This window comes from Lolium perenne, chromosome 1 (genome assembly GCF_019359855.2).
Source record: "Lolium perenne isolate Kyuss_39 chromosome 1, Kyuss_2.0, whole genome shotgun sequence".
NCBI classification, from domain to species: Eukaryota; Viridiplantae; Streptophyta; class Magnoliopsida; order Poales; family Poaceae; genus Lolium; species Lolium perenne.
Window position 1 is genome coordinate 5,546,109 of NC_067244.2, and position 21,984 is coordinate 5,568,092.

General features: G+C 44.6%; 3 protein-coding genes across 3 annotated transcripts; all 3 read right to left on the bottom strand.

Moving 5' to 3' along the window:
• Nucleotides 1-541: 541 nt before the first annotated feature.
• On the bottom strand, nucleotides 542-5,883 carry LOC127341851 (disease resistance protein PIK6-NP). Its single transcript, XM_051367798.2, has 4 exons — nucleotides 4,201-5,883; nucleotides 3,294-3,911; nucleotides 911-2,907; nucleotides 542-825 (listed from the first exon to the last, which is right to left on the bottom strand). Exons 1-3 carry the CDS (start codon nucleotides 5,251-5,253, stop codon nucleotides 949-951), a joined length of 3,630 nt encoding a protein of 1,209 aa, XP_051223758.1. The 5' UTR covers nucleotides 5,254-5,883; the 3' UTR covers nucleotides 542-825; nucleotides 911-948.
• Nucleotides 5,884-7,468: 1,585 nt separating this feature from the next.
• On the bottom strand, nucleotides 7,469-15,906 carry LOC127341841 (disease resistance protein Pik-2-like). Its single transcript, XM_071825917.1, has 5 exons — nucleotides 14,804-15,906; nucleotides 14,611-14,696; nucleotides 13,437-14,534; nucleotides 10,075-10,692; nucleotides 7,469-9,731 (listed from the first exon to the last, which is right to left on the bottom strand). Exons 3-5 carry the CDS (start codon nucleotides 14,505-14,507, stop codon nucleotides 7,788-7,790), a joined length of 3,633 nt encoding a protein of 1,210 aa, XP_071682018.1. The 5' UTR covers nucleotides 14,508-14,534; nucleotides 14,611-14,696; nucleotides 14,804-15,906; the 3' UTR covers nucleotides 7,469-7,787.
• A 4,007-nt stretch (nucleotides 15,907-19,913) lies between these two features.
• Nucleotides 19,914-21,973, bottom strand: LOC127341886 (autonomous transposable element EN-1 mosaic protein). Its single transcript, XM_051367832.2, has 7 exons — nucleotides 21,597-21,973; nucleotides 21,328-21,517; nucleotides 20,848-21,216; nucleotides 20,613-20,726; nucleotides 20,245-20,529; nucleotides 20,111-20,173; nucleotides 19,914-20,030 (listed from the first exon to the last, which is right to left on the bottom strand). The coding sequence occupies exons 2-7, from the start codon at nucleotides 21,448-21,450 to the stop codon at nucleotides 19,953-19,955; spliced, it is 1,032 nt and encodes a 343-aa protein (XP_051223792.1). The 5' UTR covers nucleotides 21,451-21,517; nucleotides 21,597-21,973; the 3' UTR covers nucleotides 19,914-19,952.
• Between the last annotated feature and the right edge of the window lie 11 nt (nucleotides 21,974-21,984).

Sequence of the window (21,984 nt, forward strand, 5' to 3'; positions counted from 1 at the left end):
CGCGGCCGTCCGCCACCAGCCGCTTTGCCTCCAACTCCGTGATCCCGGCACCCCACCGCTTCACTGTCCGTCGCGTGCATCGGCTTCCCATCTGCAACCGGCAACCGAGCGCACATGCGCAGGGTCCATGGGCCGCCGAGCTTGGGGCGAGTTGAGGCAGGGGCATCTAGGCGGTGCGAGAGGCCGGGAGGAGGCCGAAGACGATGAGTCCGCGAGGGAGACACATATGAGTAACACCAGGGTCACCACGGGGGCGGAATAACCGCGCGGCGGCGCTGCCGCGCCAGTGTGAATTGGCCGGAAGGAGCCCGACACCGGCTAGGCGGAGACGAGGCAGTGCTCGGCGGTGCAGTAAGGTGAGGTGAGGTGAGGTAGATGGCGTTGATTGCTGAAACATTTGCGGCAATTTTTCAATTCTTCTGAAATTACTGAAGCATTAGTGGCTCTAATCATCATATACTGCAGCTAAACCAGAAGATAGTATTGCCGGCAATGTAAGCACATGAGGTAGTGAGTTGCAGACCGCTACTCAACGAGTCCAGATTGTTAACAGTTTGAGAGAACAGACAACAAGTGCACCGAGACATACTCGATGTGTTTTCAACTTTTCATCATGACAGCAATACTAATTAGCGATTCAGATGGAGCACGTACACAAAACGAGACACCAACTGAGTTGAGATCCCCACCCGGATGAACCAAGAAAGAATTAAGTATGTTACATTGGTCAAGGACATGGTGTGTCCTGCTAATTATCAGGACACCGATCGAACTACTATACACAATCAGGTGTACCATGCGGCTTCATGACAAGTGATCCACCAGCTGCACGAATTTAAAGATCAACAATTAAATGGTGACAAATAACCGCATGCAAATGGAAACACAGCAGTATGTACTCCTAGCTTACCTTGGATTGTTGGGCGCAGTGAACCTCCATGATCTCGATCACACCCTCTTTATGACTGGTCGATTTGGATTTTCTTCAAGCTTGGCCCTCAGGTACACCAATTCGTTGTTAGTGTAGCCACCTTGGAGCAGAACCTCCTTCAGGCTTGCCAGAGATGGTAGCCCCGAGAGTGTCAGACTATTGATGTGTGCCCGACGGAACTTGAGCAGCTCTAGCTTAGGGGTTGCTCCTCGTTCAAACTTCAAAAAAAGAAACTTATTTCCAGCCTCCTGGTCGATCAAGAGCGAATCAAGTTCCAGCACCACCAGGTTCCGGAACATGTGTGGACGGAATGTGAGACAAGCATTACTCTGCTCGAACGACTTCTTCAACAGATGCAGGCATGCCAGGTTTGGTAGATCCCCAAGGACCTCTATGGCTTCATCATGCTCTGATATTCTACAGCTCCGCAGCTTCAGCTTTACCAGATTCCTTAGCCCCTTGATCCATTCCGGTAGTTTGACCAGCTTACCATACAGCTTGAGGCTCTGCAGGTTTTTCGGAAATGAGAACTCTCCATCCAAGCAGCTAGATAAACCAGGCTCCCCCTCTGACCGTATTGACAATGACTCCAGCCGGCTCAGACCAACAATTGCCAAACACAACTCTTGTCCGTTTTCCTTTTTGACGCCAGTCACTCCTAACTTGCGCAAATGAATGAGCCCTTTTATGTCCTTTAGAACATCCTTACCCCGCATTGCGATGTTCACAACACCCAATGTGTGTAGGGCTTTCAGCTTCCTCATCCCACTTTGCACAAGAACACCATGCAAATCCAGGCGCATCGCAATAAAAGGGACCAAATGGCAGCAAAAAGCAGTGCATGCATCATGGAAATTAAGGTCATTGTCATCAAGGTCATTGTCATCATAAAGCATCTCAGCTGCAAGACTCCTCCAACAACAAGGAACTCCCGTCGGAACAAACATAATGCATGGTTGGTTGTCACGAAACTTTGGAGAGTCTTCAAAAGTGCCTTCATATGAGCCATACTTTTTAGTTGGTTTCCTACCAGAACGAAGATAGCTTAGCTTCTGGAGATTGACAATACTCCTCGGCAGCTCGATTATTCTCGTACCTCGGACATCTAGCGTCACGAGTTCTCTCAAGTTACCCAATGAATCTGGCAGGTGATAAATAGCATGACATCCTCTTAGAGAAAGATATCTTAGGTGAAGAAACTTCCCAATATGCTTTAGGTGATGATCACGTAGACCAGTTGTGTCTTCTAGGTCTAGCACCCGCAGTAGACTCATCTTGTCAGAAATGAAAAATGACTTCCACTCGCCAAAAACTGTTACTGATCTTACACGGGCCATGTCCACTATGCCCTCGAATTCACTCTGATCTCCTTTCCAATTGCCATTTATAGCAAGGTGGCGCATGGTGCCTTGGATGTTTGAGCTGCAGCCTTCCTCCAGTGCAAAAACAAGATTTTCTTCCATTGATTTTGAGATACCGATATCACGCATGAGATCATGCACTTGGCAGGAATTGATCCCTTTTGTACTGTGGATTGAGCTTTCAGATGGTAAAATCATGCTCCTGCTTATAAGTTCCATGAAGTAACCATCTGCTATTTCCTCCATGGATTTGCCTTGAACCTCCCTTGAATAGCCCTCTGCAGACCAGCGACGCACCAAGCGTTTCCGTCCAACCAAGTAGTCCTCGGGAAAGATGGGCATATACAGGAAACAAGACTTGAGGTAATAGGGTAAACCATCGTAGCTTCTCATAAGAATGGTTCTTATTGTACCAATCTCTGGATTCATCACCAACTCGGCCCGGATATGCTCATTCAATTTCCTCCATTCCATAACGGTTTTTGGTTGGTTTGCCAAAAAGCCCCCAATGGTGACTATTGCAAGTGGGAGTCCATTGCATTTCTTTAGGATCAGATTTGCATGTTCAACCAACTCAGGATACTCCTCATCCATATTGGTAGCCTTGCCAAATATCTGAAATTAATACAAGTTCATGCCGTCAGTACTTCGAAAATGAAATTGGTAGAAGTTAGTCTTGCTACTTGTGTGAATGTGATGAAACAAATTTTTCTGCTTTAAAATGTACATAATTCTATTATATTAGTTTTCTGGGTTGGTTGAAACAGATCACTATATCGAACTAAGATAGATTGTTTAACGCCAATAACATACATGTCCATTTAAAATAAAAATATGCTCGATAAGCAATCACAACCAACGAGAAAAACAAGTGATCGGCGGCCACATGGCATTACTTAGTAAAAAAGATATAATAGCTCACATCTGTATGTTGTTAGAATCTACAAATATACAGTCTTTATTCAAACCAATAGAATACGAGATAGCCACACTATCTGTACCTTTTTGGCGAATAGGTCAAGTGCGTTGGTGTCTTCCAGACTTTGGAGTCTGTAAATTTTTTCATGCTTCTTCGAACAATGTGTGGCAATATCTTTTACCCTTGTGGTGACTATTATCCGGCATGATGTCTCTGTTGCATGAAAGTGTTGTATTATAGCATCCCATTCTGCATTGGATGATATATCATCAAGAACAATCAAATATTTCTTTCCTGGTAATTCTTTGTTCATTTCTGGGACATCCTTATAGCCAAACTGCAAAGCTAAGTTCTGGAGGAGCTCGTTAACATTGAAAGGGCGCATAATTGTGGCACAAGCACGCTTCTCAAACTTCCCACTGAGTATTTCATCTTGGTAGACATCTCTCACTAGTGTGGTTTTTCCAAGACCACCCATTCCCCACACGGAGATCACATCAAGTTGGCTATCTTCAGTTGTAATTAGTTTAACAATTTCTGCCTTTTCTGTCTCTCGCCCAATGAGCCGAGATTCCTTTAAAGCTGCTAGCATTGTCTCTCTACGATTGAGCATCTTCCTATTGTCAGAGCTGTCACTCACATGAGTTCCCACATTTGAGCTAGACCCAGCCTCTGTTGATTCTGTGCCATCTAGAGAACCCTGTACACAAGCAGGAATTGATTAGGTTTTGCCTTCTTTTCCATAGGGGACATTTACTCATGTTTTAAGTTTTACAGACACTTATGGAACAGATACTAGTTGTCCATATTAATGGAAATACCTCTTTTATGACTAATTTCAAAACTTTCCTTTACTCTGTTCTGAAATTTCACCGAATTTACATGTTCAAAATTATAAAACTAATAATCTTCAGTGATAAAAAAAATCAACAGGGTTGCTGCGTACAAAAATCAACATGATGACTCTCTGTTAGGGCTTCAAACATTACCTTCTCGTAGAAAGCGTACAAAGTTAAATCAACAGACAACTGCTTGTGCTCTGGTGTGATGTTTTCTGGTCCAACGCATAAGCTTGCAACTTCAACCAGCTCTGTGGAAACTATTATTCGGCTTCCTTTCTTGTTATTCGGAAAACATGTTTTAATGCAATCCCACTCTTCAATGGTGGATACGTCATCAAGCACAATCAGGAAACTCTTCTCGTTCACATATCTCTTGAACTCGTCAACCAAATCATTTCCCTTCTTCATCCCCATCCTTCTCAGATCTTGAGGACCCCCAAATATCTTTTCCTTTTTGTCGGACTCTTGAAGAAAATTAACATAGAACTGCCTGATAATGCTTCTTAGGAACTCCGTTGAATTGAAAGGATGTGTCAACGTAATCCAGGCATGGCAATCAAAAACACTGTGTTTCTTCAGATCTGCAAAGACTCTTTCTATGATGGATGTCCGCCTTAGGTTACTACTTGTTCCCCAAACCGCGATCACTCTAAGATCGTCGTCCCTCTTCCTAATCAGGTGAAAGAGATCATCTTTTGCTTTTTCCAGCTGCCGCCTTGCTTCATCGTTGCCAGACATCATGGTGGCACCGGCGATGGCAGATTGCCCACCGGTGGTTGCAGGCTTTGAGTCAGAACCCTTGATGAGGTTGTAGCGCATGTTCCTCTGGCTGACATCCTCAACATTGGCTCTAAGCTCCTTCATCTGCTTGGCCACACGGCGCCGATCAAGCAGCGTGCGACGGATACGCCACCAGGACTTCTTCTCCAAACGAACGGAAAATTCCTGGAGGGTGTCCTCCACATCGTACGCCACATCTCGAACTTGCTTCACCCATACCTTCACCACCCTGTTGATGTCGTCTCCCTCGTCATGAGCAGACTCTAAGAAAGCCTGCATCATCTCAAGCTCGTTGGTGATGAACAAGTGGTCACGGCGGACACCGAGCTGCAAAGCCACCTCCTCAGCCAGAGCGGAATTGGCGTAGCTAAGCGCTCCATTCAGCACGGACTTGCCGACGCTCAGCGCAGTCGCCTCCATTGGCGAGCTCGGTGTGGTTGCTTGGTGTGTATCGGCTGTGATGGTGGGAGGCAGTAGTGCAAATGCTAGGCGCAAGAAGATACAGAAACTAAGGATGATGGATTAGAAGGATGAGCTCGCTTAGCTGGAAGAACGCGTGTGCAAGTTGACTTTGCTGGATTCCCGGTTGCGGGGCATGGAGGGAGGCCGGGCGGCGCGTGGAGAACGACGCCGGGCGACGGGGACGTGCGGGACGGCGGGAGGTTGGGGAAGGCGGCCGGGAACGACGCCGGGCGACGCGGACGTGCGGGACGGCGGGAGGTGGGGGCGGCGGCGTTCTGCGGGGCGGCCGGAGGTGGGAGATGGAGGCGGGGCGGCCGAAGGTGGGAGATGGCGGCGGGGTGGCCGGAGGGAGGCGGGGTGCGATTGCGGCGGCTCGATTTGGGCACGAAGTGTATAACACGAAGCAGCCAGTTGTTGCTATTATTCCACTTCCAAGACAGGGCATGAGATTCCAAGCTTATGTGAAGCTCATTGAAGAAGAGAAAACTGGACTGAGATTCTTTGCTTCCGGTTGTTGCTATTAGAGTACCACTTCCATCCTCAAAGCTTTATTTTACTTTACCTTCTTTTGGGAAAGAAAGATTAGATCATTTTGGAAGAACAGGAGAAGGAGCTTGTTGCTTGTTGCTGCAGCATATGTATGTGTGGTGCCTTTACACTTTACTTTAATTTACTTTACTTTCTTTTGGGAAAGAAGGATTCGATTCTTCCTATCGCATTCTGTTTCTCCCACATGTTAAGTCTGTTTCTTAGAATTGGTTTGTTGTATCATTGAGTGGTATAATGTAATACGAGCATGCTGATTATTTGTTAACAGTGAATACCTAGAAACGTGTCATACAGAAATTTATATTCATAACAAGGTGATGATTAAAAGATCCAAAGTAACAGACTTGCACAAAAATTCTGCTGGGAAGGTGCAGCATCAAGGACAAATATGTTGTATAGAAACATGTCTAAATCAGATCGCAGTCAGCAAATATATCGTGAAGATGGACATATCTCAGGTCACCGAATATAGGAGTGGGCTGTTGTGGACCTTCAGGTCCGAACCAAATCTACAGCAAAAGAATAAAGCATGAAGTGTATGACACGAAGCAACCAGTATATATCGAAATAGATTAGTAATATGTAGATGTAGATGTACAAGGGATTGTAGTACAAACTTACTTTTTGGGTGAGGGAATCAATTCGCAGGATGGAGACGCTTGTGTCACCAAGGCAAGCACTCGCTCTGCGCAAACCGTGCCTTCCAAGACAGGGCATGAGATTCCAAGCTTATGTGATGAAGCTGAGGAACATAGACAAAATATGCCGGGCTGTTTTCGCAGTACCATGTTTTAGGACACGGAACCTGTGAGCACCCAGTATCAAGCGTCAGGAGTTCTGAGCACCGGATGTACATAGTCCATCCCAATTCACATGGACGCAAGGAAAGGAGCTGCTGAAGTTTATTACAATTGTGAGAACAGCTGCCCAAGTTCTGGGACACAGATTAGCTCGACAACTGTAAGTGCCCAAAGCGGACAGGTTCAAGAGCCAAAGAGTACAAACTGCAGAGTCCTGGACTGCTAAACACATCTGCTGAATGAACTCCAGGAAAGGACATCTGAATCTTCGATGCAAGCCACTGCAGGGTTAATATAATACTGTGAGTGTGTGAGCCATCTGAACTTGTGAAGGCGAGAGGTCAAGCTGTCCGGACAGGACTAATTGGGCTTGGCTCGGATGAACACCACATGCGCAAATCGTGAGCTCGGAGCCATTCGGTTTCCCGACGGCATGCTGCCTGACGGCAACTCCAACCTCCATGTCCGCCGTGCGCTGGGAACGGGGCGAAGAGGTGATCCACCGGGGATGTGGAAGAATCCGCCGATTCCACCGTCCTGCTAGGATGGGGGCGGCGTCGATGGCGGAAGGCGCGTCCAAGGCATCCTGGTGCTCCTCCGGCGATCGAGACGAGACGAGATTTGCTGGCTGGCTCCAGGCGGCCGCGCGAGCAGAGAGGTGGGCTAGGGCGGAGGTGTGGCAGCGCGCGCCGCAGCGGGATGGGAAAAGGAGGTGGCGTAACGTCGACGGCTGATTTTGCAGAACGCTACTCAATGAGTCCAGATTGTTAACAGTTTGAGAGAATAGACAACAAATGCACCGAGACATACTCGAATACTCGATGTGTTTTCAAATTTTCATCATGACGGGAATATTAATTAGCCATTCAGATGGAGCACGTACACAAAACGAGACAGCAACTGAGTATGTTACATTGGTCAAGGACATGGTGTGTCCTGCTAATTATCAGGACACCTATCAAACTACTATATATACATAATCAGGTGTACCATCCGGCGTCAGGACAAGTGATCCACCAGCTGCACGAATGGAAAGATCAACAATTAAATGGTGACAAATAGCCGCATGCAAATGGAAACACAACAGTATGTACTCCTAGCATACCTTGGATTGTTGGGCGAAGTGGACCTCCATGATCTCGATTAGACCCTCTTTATGACCGGTCGACTTGGATTTTCTGCGAGCTCGGCCCTCAGGTATGCCAATTCTTTGTCAGTGTATGAACCTTCGAGCAGAACCTCCTTCAAGCTTGCCAGAGATGGTAGCCCCGAGAGTGTCCGACTATTGATGTCTGCCCGACAGAACTTGAGCAGCTCTAGCTTAGGGGTTGCTCCTTGTTCAAACTTCAAAAATAGCACCTTATTTATATGCTCCATGTCGATCAAGAGCGAATCAAGTTCCAGCACCACCAGGTTCGGGAACATGTGTGGACGGAATGTGAGACAAGCATTACTCCGCTTAAACGACTTCGCCAGCAGATGCAGGGATGCCAGGTTCGGTAGATACCCAAGGACCTGTATGGCATCACCATGCTCTGATATCATAGAGCTCCGTAGCTTGAGCTTCACCAGATTCCTCAGCCCCTGGATCCAATCCGGTAGTTTGACCAGGTTACCATACAGCTTTAGGCTCTGCAGCTTTTCCGGAAATGAGAACTCTCCATCCAAGCAGCCAGATAAACCAGGCTCCCCCTCTGACCGGATTGACAATGACTCCAGCCGGCTCAGACCAACAATTGCCAAACACAACTCTTGTCCGTTTTCCTTATTGACGCCAGTCACTCCTAACTTGCGCAACTGAATGAGCCCTTCTATGTCCTTTAGAACATCCTTACCCCGCCGTGCGATGTTCACAACACCCAATGTGTGTAGGGCTTTTAGCTTCCTCATCCCACTTTGCACTAGAACACCATACAAGTCTAGGCGCATCGCAATAAAAGGTAGCGAATGGCAGCAAAGACTAGTGCATGCATCACGGTAATTAAGGTCAATGTCATCATCAAAAATCTCAGATGCATTAATCCTGCAACAACAAGCAATCCCTGTCAGGAGAAACATAATGCATGGTCGGTTGTCAAGAAACTTTGGAAAGTCTTCAAAAATGTCATCATATGAGCGATCCTCAACCTCCGGTTTCCTACTAGAACGAAGATAGCTTAGCTTATGGAGATTGACGATACTCCTCGGCAGCTTGATTATTCTAGTACCTCGGACATCTAGTGTCACGAGTTCTGTCAAGTTACCCAATGAATCTGGCAGGTGAAAAATATCATCACATCCTCTAAGAGAAACGTATCTTAGATGAAGAAGCTTTCCAATATCCGTAAGGTGATGATCATGTAGGCCTGTTGTGTCTTCCAAGTCCAGCACTCGTAGCAGCCTCATCTTCTCAGAAATGAAAAATGACTTCCACTTGCCAAAAACTGTTACCGATCTTACACGGGTCATGTCCACTATGCTCTCAAATTCACTCTGATCTCCTTTCCAATTGCCATTTATAGCAAGGTGGCGCATAGTGCGTTGGCTGTTTGAACTACAATCTTCCTCCACTGTAAGAACAAGATTTTCTTCCATTGACTTTGAGATGCCGATTTCACGGATGAGATCATGGACTTGGCAGGAACCAATTCCTTCTACACCATGAATTGATTGTTGAGATGGTAAAAGCATGCTCCTGCTTATAAGTTCCATGAAGTAGCCATCCAGGATTTCCTCCGCAGACTTACCATGCACCTCCCTTGAATATCCCTCTGCAGACCAGCGACGTACCAAGCGTTTCCGTCCAACCATGTAATCCTCAGGAAAGATAGGCATATACAGGAAACAAGATTTGAGGTAGTACGGTAAACCATCGTAGCTTCTCATAAGGATGGTTCTTATGATCCCAATCTCTGGATTCATCACCAACTCGGCACTGATATGCTCATTCAGTTTCCTCCATTCCACAACGGTTTTTGGTTGGTTTGCCAAAAAGCCCCCAATGGTGACTATTGCAAGTGGGAGTCCATTGCATTTCTTTAGGATCAGATTTGCATGTTCAACCAACTCAGGATACTCCTCATCCATATTGGTAGCCTTGCCAAATATCTGAAAGTAATACAAGTTCAGGTCGTTAGCACTTTGAAAATGAAAATGGTACAAATTAAGTCTTGCTACTTGTGAGAATGTGATGAAATACAATTTTCTGCTTTAAGATGTACATAATCTTATTAAATTATTGCTGGGTTGGTCGAACATATTCTATAGTCGAACTGGGATAGCTAACTCTAACTACGTACATGGCAGTGAGAAAAAGTAGAGGTAGGCCACATGGCATTACATAGTAAAAAATATATAAGAGGTGTAATTATTTTGCGAACTAATAGGTCATATGTGTATGCTGTTTGAATCTACAAAAGAAATAGAATACAAGATAATACCCTATCTGTACCTTTTTGGTGAATAGGTCAAGTGCCTTGTCGTCTTCCAGACTTCGGAGCGTGTAAATTTTTTCATGATTCTTTGAACAATGTGTGGCAATATCTTTTACCCTTGTGGTGACTATAATTCTGCTTGATGTATGTGTTAGAGGGAAGTGTGGTATTATAGTGTCCCATTCTGCATTGGATGATAAATCATCAAGAACAATCAAATATTTCTTTCCTAGTAATTCTTTGTCCATTTCTGGGACATTATTATAGCCAAACTGCGAAGCTAAGTTCTGGAGGAGCTCGTTAACATTGAAAGGGCGCATAATTGTGGCACAAGCACGCTTCGGAAACTTGCCACTGAGCTTTTCATCTTGGTAGACATCTCTGACTAGTGTGGTTTTTCCAAGACCACCCATTCCCCACACGGAGATCACTTGAAGTTGGCTATCTTCAGTTGTAACTTGTTTGATAATTTCTTCCTTTTCTGTCTCTCGGCCAATGAGTTGAGATTCCTTTAAAACTTCTAGAATCGTCCCTGTGCGATTGAGCATCTTCCTGTTGGCAGAGTTGTCACTAACTGTAGTTCCCACATTTGAGCTAGGCCCGGCCTCCGTTAAATTTGTTCCATCTCGAGAACCCTAGGCAGAAGTCAGGAACTATCAGGTGTTGATTTGTTTTGCCTAAAACAATGTGCAATCTAGTTCTAAATCTTACAATATTTTTATTTCTTCAAGGTCAATAGAGAATATCTGGCAAACTTTATACCTAATCTAACTTGCAGCTCAAAGAACATATAACTAAACGGGACATATTGGTTCACTGTAGATGTATATCAAATCATGAAAGTCAAGAAAAATGGAAATGATCACTGCTACGGTGCTACCTACGATAGTTCGATAGTTCCAATCACCATGGTGGAAAATGAATCGTACTAGGTGATGATTGTCAAGATATGCCCCCCACATATGATCGGGAAATTCATCTCTGTCATCAAAGGCAATCCTACAATAGCACTCATATATGGCGAACGACCAAGTGGAACATTATTTATTAATGAAGGTATTGTGTTTAGCTTTACACTACAACAAAGATAAATATGATAAGAAAAAATATTAACTAATACCTCTCAAAATAATTAACTTATACGACACATGTATATAGTAATATTTTGAATGCTAGATCGGTATTATCCCGACCTTCCATCTTTCGTGGCTTACATTTTAATGTTAATTCCTTTGTAATATGACATGCTTTCATAGAAACTTTATAGACTAACTAGTAAGATAACATAATTCTTATTGGTGAAAGAAAAAAGACTTCATTTCGTCTGTATGTACTCATTTGATAACATAGCCTTCATGATTTAATCAGAATAACATGAATTCATTGACTAACTAGTAACATGAGAGATTTTTTATTGGTGAAAGAAAAGACTTCCTACTTCATCCCATAACTTACCTAATCAAAATGTTAATAGTATATAATTTTGAGGTGGGATATGCAACAGACCAAAATCTTAGATACTTGTAGACTTGCCCTTTTCGAATAATGCAATAAAAGTTGTATGCATCAATTGATACAGAGGTTGAGCTTCCCATTTTCGAAAAAAAACCCGGTAGACTTGTTGTAGGCATCACTTCAAAATCAACAACATAATTTTCAAATAAATTATTTGTAATTTTGTATATGTTGATGTAATGATTCTTTCCATTGTTCCTTTTAAAAGGTGTGAATTATGATTAGATTGTATAAAAATATTTCTATTTAAAATTGATGACAAACATCTGGCATTCTATGTGACAAGAAGGTCTCACTAAAACTAAACGGTAAGTTCTATAGGACGGTGACCAAACTTATGATGCTATACCGAGCAGAATGTTGGCCCCTAAAATACAACACATCCAACAGATGAGTGTTGTAGAGATGCAAATGCTACGGTAAATGCATGGCCATACAAGAAATGCCCGAATTAGGAACGAGGTTATACGGGTTAGGTGGTGTCACCGGTCGATGAGAAGCTAGTCCAACACCGACTAAGAGTAACTCTAGCACCATAAATCGTAAACCGTAAAATTGATAGTACAAGGCACTGAAAACGAATACAGTCTCAAATCAACGAAGCGAAGATCAGATCCCGTAAATGGGAACTGTAAAACGGCATATTAAGGAATATGCCAACAAGAGGACCTCCGGTCATAGTTTTTTTTTTCCTTTCCTTCTGCTTTTTTCCCCACACCTACTTCATCCTAGCCCAACAAACCGTCGGCGGCCCACCCACCTCCCTGCGCCCCAGCCGCCCACCACACCACCCCGCGCTAGCCTCCCACCCTGGTTGCCCTGCAGCAGCCTCCTGCCATGGCCGCGCCTGACTGTGCATGGCGCACTGGCCGCGCGTGGCAGCCGCACCGCTCGCGCGGGCACGCCTGCCCGCCCGTCGTTGGCGCTGCCGCGTAAGCTCCCTGGCACCACCGCCCCACCCTTCTCCGACCATGCCCTGCTCATGGTTGGCCTTGGTGGCCGATTCCGGTGTGTAGCGACGGATTCTGGTGAGTTTCGAGCAAATTCGGGCAAGTCTTGTGGCGGAAGTGCGGTGGCGCATCCACTCCAACGAGGTTTGACCAGTTTACGGTGGCCCATCAAATTCAAGTCGGGTTTGCCTCCAAAACTGTATATACATGGTTCACAGGCTTGTGATCCCCTGTAAAAATATTGACGTGCCGGTATAGTTTACTGGATCGGGTCTACGCACGTTTTTGAACCAAAACTGTAAAAATCACCAATTTTACAGATTTGACCTTTTTGCAGGATCTGCTAGAGTTTCTCTAAGGTGGTTTGGTCATATCCAATACAACAAGGGGTAGAGGACGAACAAAATTGGCATAGACGGTAACAGTAAAAAGAGACTTGAGGATTGGAATGTCCCTAAAATTTTGGTTTTTGATAGGACTGCATGGAAATTAGTGATCAATGTGCCGAAATGTTACTTTACTTGGATTTTTCTCTCTCTTGTTCTTTTGGTTTCCTTATGATCGGTTGGGTTTCATATCTAGCCTAAGTAAACTTGCTTGGGAAAAAAGCTTTGATTTCATTGTTATTGCAAAATTATAAACAAAAATGTTAAAAAAAAATATTATTATAAAAATAAGAAATGTAACATTTTATCAGTTTTTATCTAACTTAAATGGAACCCAGATTGTTAATGGCCGTTTCGGTAAGTTGAATGTAGATACAACATGATGTTTCTGATCATTGGTAGATACATTCCTTGTCTTGTACAATTATAACTAGATAATAACTAGATAATTTAATTAGAAGTGAAGATGATCCACAAGAACAACATGCGTGAGCATTAGTGAACACTATTCAGGATTTTGAATATTACCTTCTCGTAGAAAGCATACAGATTGTGATAAGCTAACAATTGCTTATACTCTGGTGCTGTATCCTCGGGACCTACACACAAGCTTGCAACTCCAACTTGCTCTGCACACACCACAATTCGGCTTCCATGTTTATTAATCAGGAAGCATGGTTTAATTTGACCCCACTCTTCAATGGTGTGTATTTCATTAAGTATGATCAGGTAACTCTTCTCATTCACGTATCTCTTGAATTCACGAACCAAACTATTTTCCTTCATCCTCCGCATCTTCCTTAGAACTTGCAAATCCAAAGCTTTTTCTTTTTCTTTTTCTTTTTCTCCAGACTCTTGAAGAAAATTAACATGGAACTGTTCGATGATGCTTTGCAAGAATTCAGTTAAATTGAAAGGGCACATCAGCTTGCCAATCCAGGCTCGGCACTCAAACTTCTTCTGAATCATTGGATCTTCATAGGCATCTTTTATGATGGACATCTTCCCGAGGTGACCAGCACTTGTTCCTGACACCGCGATCACTATAAGGTCGTTGTCCTTCCTATTGATCAATCGAACGAGATCCACTTTTGCTTTCTCCCGCAAACGCATTACTTCGGCTGTGCCAGACATAGTTGTACCCTCAGCAACTGCAGACTGTCCTCCAATGGTTGCAGGCTTGGAGCTAGATCCCTTGATGAGATGGTAACGCATGTTCCTCTGGCTGACATCCTCCACATTGGCTCTAAGCTCCTTCATCTGCTTGGCCACACGGCGCCTATCCAGTAGCGTTTGATGGATACGCCACCAAGACTGCTTCTGTAGGCGTACAGCGAACTCCTGGAGGGAGTCCTCGACGTCATAGGCCACGTCACGGACTTGCTTCACCCAGACCTTGACCACCATGCTATCAACACCCTCATCATGGGCGACCATGAGAAAAGCCTGCATCATCTCAAGCTCATTGGTGATGAAGAGCTGGTCACGCCGGACTCCGAGCTGCAAAGCCACCTCCTCTGCCAAGGCGGATTTGGCATAGCTAAGGGCCCCATTCAGTACGGACTTCCCAATGCTTAGCGCCGTGGCCTCCATTAGCATGGGCAGACAGAGGCTGCACTGTTAATGCTGCTGATAGTGTTAGAGCTAGAGCAGATCTTAGGGACAAGGAACAAACAACAAACAAGAGGGGAGGGAAGCAAACCTTGGCGGCGGCAACAACCTAGACAGTTATCAAAATACCCTCAACCTCAAGATTACTGCTTACGGAAGCAACAAAGCATATGCAATCTGCAGTGCAAAACACACAAAAATAAGAAGTTCCTAATTAGCAAAGGAATGCCCCGATTAAGATTGACAATTCGGTGGCTAGAGCAGAAAAGAAAAACAAGAATTACCAGCAACGAAGGGCAAGCGATATCTGTTGGTGCATCGCACTCTGACCTACCAAAGGCTCATTGAAGAAGAGAAAACGGTACTGAGATTCTTTGCTTCCGGTTGTTGCTATTATTCCACTTCCATCCTCAAAGCTTTATTTTACTTTGCCTTCTTTTGGGAAAGAAGGATTAGATCATTTGGAAGAACAGGAGAAGGAGCTTGTTGCTTGTTGCTGTGGCATATGTATGCCTGGTGCCTTTACACTTTTCTTTGCTTTACTTTACTTTCTTTTGGGAAACAAGTATTCGATTCTTCCTATTGCATTCTGTTTCTCCCACACGTTAATTCTGTTTCTTAGAATTGGTTTGTTGTATCATGTATGATTCTTCACTTGTTCCTATGCAACATTACTCTTTGTCGGGAAAAAATACAACATTACTCTTTGGGGCACTGAAATTCAAGAAAGCATTGGTCAAAGCAAACTGCACCTGTGAAGACAAGTCATGAGAAGCCAAGCATAAGCGATCAAGCTCAGGGACATGGCCAATATATACTGGGGATTTTCACAGTACCAAGTATCCAATATTTTTTTGAGAACCCGCAGGAGAGCTGCGCGTCATTGTATTAAGCTTAAAAGAGAAAAACCCGATCCAGTTTATAAGGTAAACCGGACCCAAAACCCTTACACATGAAGCCTTCCGACGAACAACCCACACCTAAAATGCGACAAGCACACACGCCTAGCCCAACCACCGGCCAAGAATGCCCATGATCAGGACACAGAGCGACGAGACCGCGTCACAACCAAAGCAGAACATCTCGAAGGAGACCAAAACCCAAGGAAGGCACATGTCGACGTACAACCCACCCAAAAAGCCTAGAAGTGTCGGCGGGTGGACGGCAGGACCTGACCGGACCTGAGGAAGCATCGCCAAAGAGATGTTGGCACCAGTGTACATTGCGCCCTCAACACCCACGCTCCGAGTGGCGGCCAACCTTGTTTTCGAGTACTGACATGGGACTCCACGAGCAACCCGAACAGCACCTCCACGGAGGGGACGACGCCGTAGCACCGCTACTGCCGGAAACAGCGAACTGGATCTAGGGTTTCCCCCGTTGCTCAGGAGGAAGTAAGATGAACGGGCAAGACGACGCCTTCAAGAAGGTGACGACGCCCGCTGGCGCCGTCGTCGTCCTGCAACAGCATAGGGATTTCTCCCGGCCCTTCCATCGGCTCCACAGTCCGCCAAAATGGTACCAGGAAAACAACAACCGGACGCGCCACCCACGAGAAGCCAGCACTTAACGCCGGCGAGGTCGACGACCGCCTCCAGCTTCACCCCGGCAAGCCCTAGATTGCTGCCGGCCTTCTTCTACATCCCCTCACTGGTAGGCAAGCAGCGCGGGCCCTCGGGCGACCTCTAGCCACGGCCATGAGGGCGACCAGCGACGGAGGCAGCCACGCCAAGGCCAGGCCACCACCGAGCCGCACGGGCTCCATGCGAAGCACGAGCCACACGGACGCCGCTCGAAAGCTGCGGCCCTCCAAAGCCCGGGCAGGCCCAGATCGCGCGACGGCCACGCCAGATTTGGCTCGAGCGAGCACAGACCACGCCGCCGGCAGGCCGCACTGCCCAGCCACACCGCTGCATAGCACCACCAGCCCGCCTCACCGCGCCAGCCGTGCCTCCTGCACCGCCGCGCCCACCGCTGCCTCTCCGCGTGACTCCGAGTGCCGCCGCCTCTCTGCGCGAAAAGGAGACGAAAAGGAGCCCGCCTACCAAGCCCAGAGCCTTCGGCGTCGGGGCGCCGCCACCGGCGCTGGCGCCGGCGCCGGCAGCGGCCGGTGGAGCTCGGGATCTGGGCGCTTTTTTGGGTTAGGGTGCCCTCCGGAGTCGCCAGCGCGAGCGACCCGGGAGGGAGCTTTTTCGTTTTTCTTGTTAGTTTCCAAGTATCCAATATAATTTAACCCAGTTTTGGGATACAGATTAGTGCAAGCACTCAAAGCAGACAGGTTCAAGCGCCTGGAGCTCCAAGCATGGGGCATCTATCTTCAGTACAGAGTCCTGGCCGAATTCAGAGGAACACAAAACAATTCTTCTGTTTTGCATTCCAGTAAGATTCCACCATGTTCCTATGCAATTCACGAGTTCTCCTTGTTACAGAATAGAGTTATCGAGTGGTTCAATATTATACAAAAATGATTGTTTAAGTGTTAACACTGAAAATACAGAAACATGTTGTACATATATATATTAAGACTAACAGACTCGGTGCAATCCATATGTATTTAGGGGAAAAAATCAGTAAAAGACCTAATGGGAAATTTTCCTTTGCGATTTTCATGAATACTGCAGTTTACAAGGTGAACCCAAATAGCTTTTAAGAACAATTCCTCGGTTTTGCAATCCAGTAGAATAACAACATGTTTCATACAGAAAGAGACTAAATGTACTGATGTTACCATTTTTCAAAGCATGGAGTAACTCAGTGGTTTAATATTATACAGATATGCTAGTTATTTATTAAGACTGAAGATCTATAAAAAAAATCGTACAGAAATTTATATCCAGACCAAGAGGTGGATTAAAAAAGGCAAAGTAACAAACTTATATAAAAATTCTGCAGGGAAGGTGCAGCGTCGGAATTAACAGCGTCCAAATCAGATTGCAGTCAACAAATATATTGCAAAGATGCACATCTCTCAGTTTGCTAAATTGAGGAGCGAGCTGTTGTGGACCTTCAGATTCAGTGCAAATCTGCACCACAAAGAAGAATGAAGCGGCAAGAGTGTGTCATGAAGCAAGCAGTATACGTTGAAATACATAGATATATAAGTGTACTGCTTTTACAATTTTTGACACCATTGAGTATTGAGTGGTATAATGTAATACGAGCATGCTGATTATTTGTTAACGGTGAATACATTAAAGAGAAGGCCTAAGCCCTGCGTTAAATTAATAACGCCCGACAGGACGTAAACCAGTACATCGACGCTTACAAGGACATGCTGGGGTTACCAACTCAACAATATAGCATAGGAGGACAGCAGGAGACACAAAAAGGAGGGAACAAGCAACGCTAACTAGGAACTAGGTAGAGATCTTGAGCCAACAAAGAAGCGAAGAATCCTGCTGACAGGGTGCGACACCGACACTGTCCAAACTAACAGACCTCCCAAGCAAAAACAGAGCACGCCCATGACCGAAGGAGCTTGGTTGACTTCATGATTCGAGATTCTGAAGGAGGAGGGCTTGAATGTGACGCCTCCAAGGAGGAAGACGGCGCCCAAGGGCGTCGCACTACTAGATATCCCCTTTTAACCGAGGGCCACACTACCGTCGGCTACTTTAGTCCACCGTCGGGTAACCTTGACTCCGACGGTCTACCGTCGGCTATGTCCCGTCGGCGTTGCTCGGTCGGCCATTGCTCCATTAACCGACGGTACTCTCGGATATTAGCTTTTCCCACGGCAAACATCCGACGGTAAGCCGTCAGTTATGCTATGTTCAGTGGCCGCCCGATAACCCCTCGGCCATGATTATAGCTGACCGTACCCCGTCGGATGTTTAGTTTCCGACGGGTACCACATACCGTCGGCTGTCCTTATATTCGACAGTAGGTTTATCGGTCGGTTGTCCTTATGTTCGACAGTACATTTAACAGTCGGGCATGGTTATAACCAAGAGGCGAACCATGTCGTCAATTAGCACAATTACCGATGGTGTATGCAACCCGTCGGGGACATGGTATTTGAGAGGCTACCCACACCGTCGTTTTGTAAGTTTACCGATGGTTGTCAAGATCCCCACATCAGGCTACGTCATCGGGCATTGGTCGCAAGGAGATGTTGCATAGCACAAAAATGTGATTCAGGTCGAGAATATTTCAGTATACTAGCAACTAAAAAGATATCATGATTAACCACCAGACAAGTACGGTCAAATAACATGAATTCTGTTTGGAATAACCTCACAAAGTATATGATCCATGTAGAAAAGGTACAATGCGAAAGGAAGTAGTAATAAGTAAATCATAATGGTCTAAACATTCTGTAGAGATACTAGAGAAATTTGCTTTCTTGCATGACTCAGATCAATAGACTAATCATCAATCTTCGTCATAGTTATCATCATCGTAACCATCACCGTAGCCATCACCGTATCCATCTCCGTAGCCATCATCATCACCCTCGCCATAACCATAGTCATCCTCATTGTCATAGATGTCATCATCATCAGTACCATGACTTTCCTCACGACTAGGACTACCTTTGGTTTTATTTCCCATTCCCTAACAATCACAAGACCGATTGTAAGAAAAATGATAACAAATGCATTGCAGGAAACTTGCCCTACTGTTCAAGTAAAAATATTAACGTACAGTAGTGCACAATCATGAATGACTATATACAAAATTATCAGAGTGAATTTAGCAGGTCTTACATGCATGATATTGCATATTAGAAATGCAATAATATTAGGGAGCTACGCTGACAAGAACAAACAGCTACAAAAATTCTATTTTCTAAGTGCAGCCAAAGCAATAGATCAAAAAGTAATCACACTAAGAAGTGCAATATACAGTACAAATTGCAGATTGAGAAGGTGAGGAAATAGGAATGAACGAGTATACAGTGCACCACTGAGACAAACCAAAACTGCATCTGTAGCTAGCTGCTCCTCACCGCCGGCGTGCAGCGTGGAACTCTTTCATAATATCTTGAGAGAGATTATGAAATGCAGCTGCTGCTATCCACAAATTCACTCGACTGGGTATATTGTTTTAGGAACACACAACACTGGATGTCATGTCAAATGCTAGTGTGTAATATAAAATTTATGCTAGTGCACGCACACTTTCATTTCTACTCTTAAGACTGCTTAGAAGACCATGTAAATATGTTGTAAAAAAAAAATTCTCAATGCTAAGTTAAACGGTGCTCTGAACAGTGGAAGCAGTTCATGCCCGTTGATACTGTGTGCACATCATCACGACATGAACTGGGCAAATAAAGGGCAACTAGTGAAGAGGCTTGCAAGTTCTGAACTATCTCTATGAGCACATATATGTGTTAACAAGACTATGCACCAGAAGATCATTCGCTGCATTTCTACTAGGTTACATATTTGCAAGTAACATATTTGTTACTTCTCAAACAATCGGCATTTAACTAACCTTTTCAGATTCATGTTGACGATCCACATTTTTTCCTCTTTCAAATCCGACTTCAGAATCCGATGTGGCCTATACATAAAACATAAAATATACAGATATGTTACTCGAGTTTTATTGATGCAAGCCTAGCACTGGGATGTTATACTTACCAACTCAGGTGCAACTGATTGCATTATTACATCATAGTCCACTCCTCCTTTTTCAGCCAATGACTATGAACAACAACCAGTCAGCACAACCCATCCACTCATAGACTACAATTTACAAGAAAATTAAACATTACCCGCACAACCAGCTCCATGCCTCGAAGACGCTTGTTATCTCGCTGCAAACGGTTGTTTTCTCTTTCTAGACGGTCCTCTCTAGCTGATCGCACGGGCTGTGAGGCGAACACCCTTCTAGACTTAATCTTGATCTTCTCCGTTTTGGTAAATAACTCATTGGCAATTCCAAGTCTGCCATGTGGCATTTTACCCGCTGCTTCATAGATGATTTGTGCATCTAATTCTGGGTGCTCCTCTTCCCAGTTTTCTCCATGGGCATGTGTCATTGCATCATCAAAATTTTCCTTTTCCAAATAACAGTAATGGTTTAGCTATAGACATTGTTCTCATTATGACTAAAATTAAGTAATCTACAAAGATTACTAACCCAACGTTTAGAAATTCGTTGGCTGCATATCTGCTCTCTATCAGTCCCACGATGCAAGTTGTGCGTGTGAAGCCATGTACCGGTAATTCCAGGGTCTTTACCAGTTTTGAGTTTCTGCAGTTTAAGAATGATAAACATCATCCAATATAAATGTAACAATCTTCCCCAGTAGTACTAACAAAGATGTTTCACGAAAGATGTGAGGAAAAATATGTTTCATGAAAAAATATATTACCAGATGTTGGCGTGTAGAGACAGCACTTCTCGCACCACTACAATGGAAGACGGTTTCCCCATGAGCTAGTCTGTTCTTACTGTTGGTGAAAGATTTCTTTCTAAATGCAGCACTACACCAATGCTCGCAAAGTAAACGCCAACCAACAATAGTACCAAAGCCAGGTGGCTTAGCAGAAATTAAAGCTTCCTTTGTTGGCCATGTGTTACCCTCTTCATCCACTTCTGTAGGCATCTGTCCCTTCTTCTTTAATCTTTTGATGGCTGCCGCCTTTTCCTCGTGTAGCATCTGCCTGACTTTATTAGTCAAGTTCTCCTCCAGGGCAGCATCTGCTTTCTCTTGATTTAATGGGTCACACTTGAAACGCCACTGCCAGATAAATACCATAAATAAATCATGCGGCTAAGGTTTGTGTTGAATAATGTTAAGAAATCCACTACAGCGTCTAGCAAAAACATAATTATAGGTGAATATACTTACCCAAAATTCTTCCACAATTTTAGAAGCGGCTGTTATAACTCCTGCACCAGGGGACCACTTGTAGTCCTCCCAGCATAACACTGGTTTCCGGTCACCAGCTGGACCAATTGGCTCCGGATACATCTGGCGTACTAATGCACCTTGCACTGTTGATGGTTCACGAGCAGTGTATGGATGCTTTTCCCATAGACTGTTATGAATACAGATGAAAAATTAGCATATGAATATTATCCACTAAGAACTAAACCATTTGAAACATTAATACTAACATGCCACGAGGAACTATAAGGGGTCGATCAATTTCCTCCAGTCTGTCACCAGCTTGTGTCTGTCTTCTAGGGGTTCTAGCCTTTTTTGCCTTCTCAGTAGAGTGAGATGATATGTTGTTTTCCACAGAGGCATTAGAAGATGATCTGTTTGATCTAGTCACTGAGGGGGGCCTATGGCTCAGGCGGATAGTCCTGCTACTATGTGAAAATGCATGCTATTAGTTATATATAAAATGACAAGCACACAATTATCAAAGGCATATTAGTGCAAATGAAACTAAACATTCAGTAACAACTAAATTAATAATTGCCAATAGATAAAATATAATATTCAATAGTAGCATAACTTTATGTAAAATATTTACTACTAATAAACAAAACAAAAGGA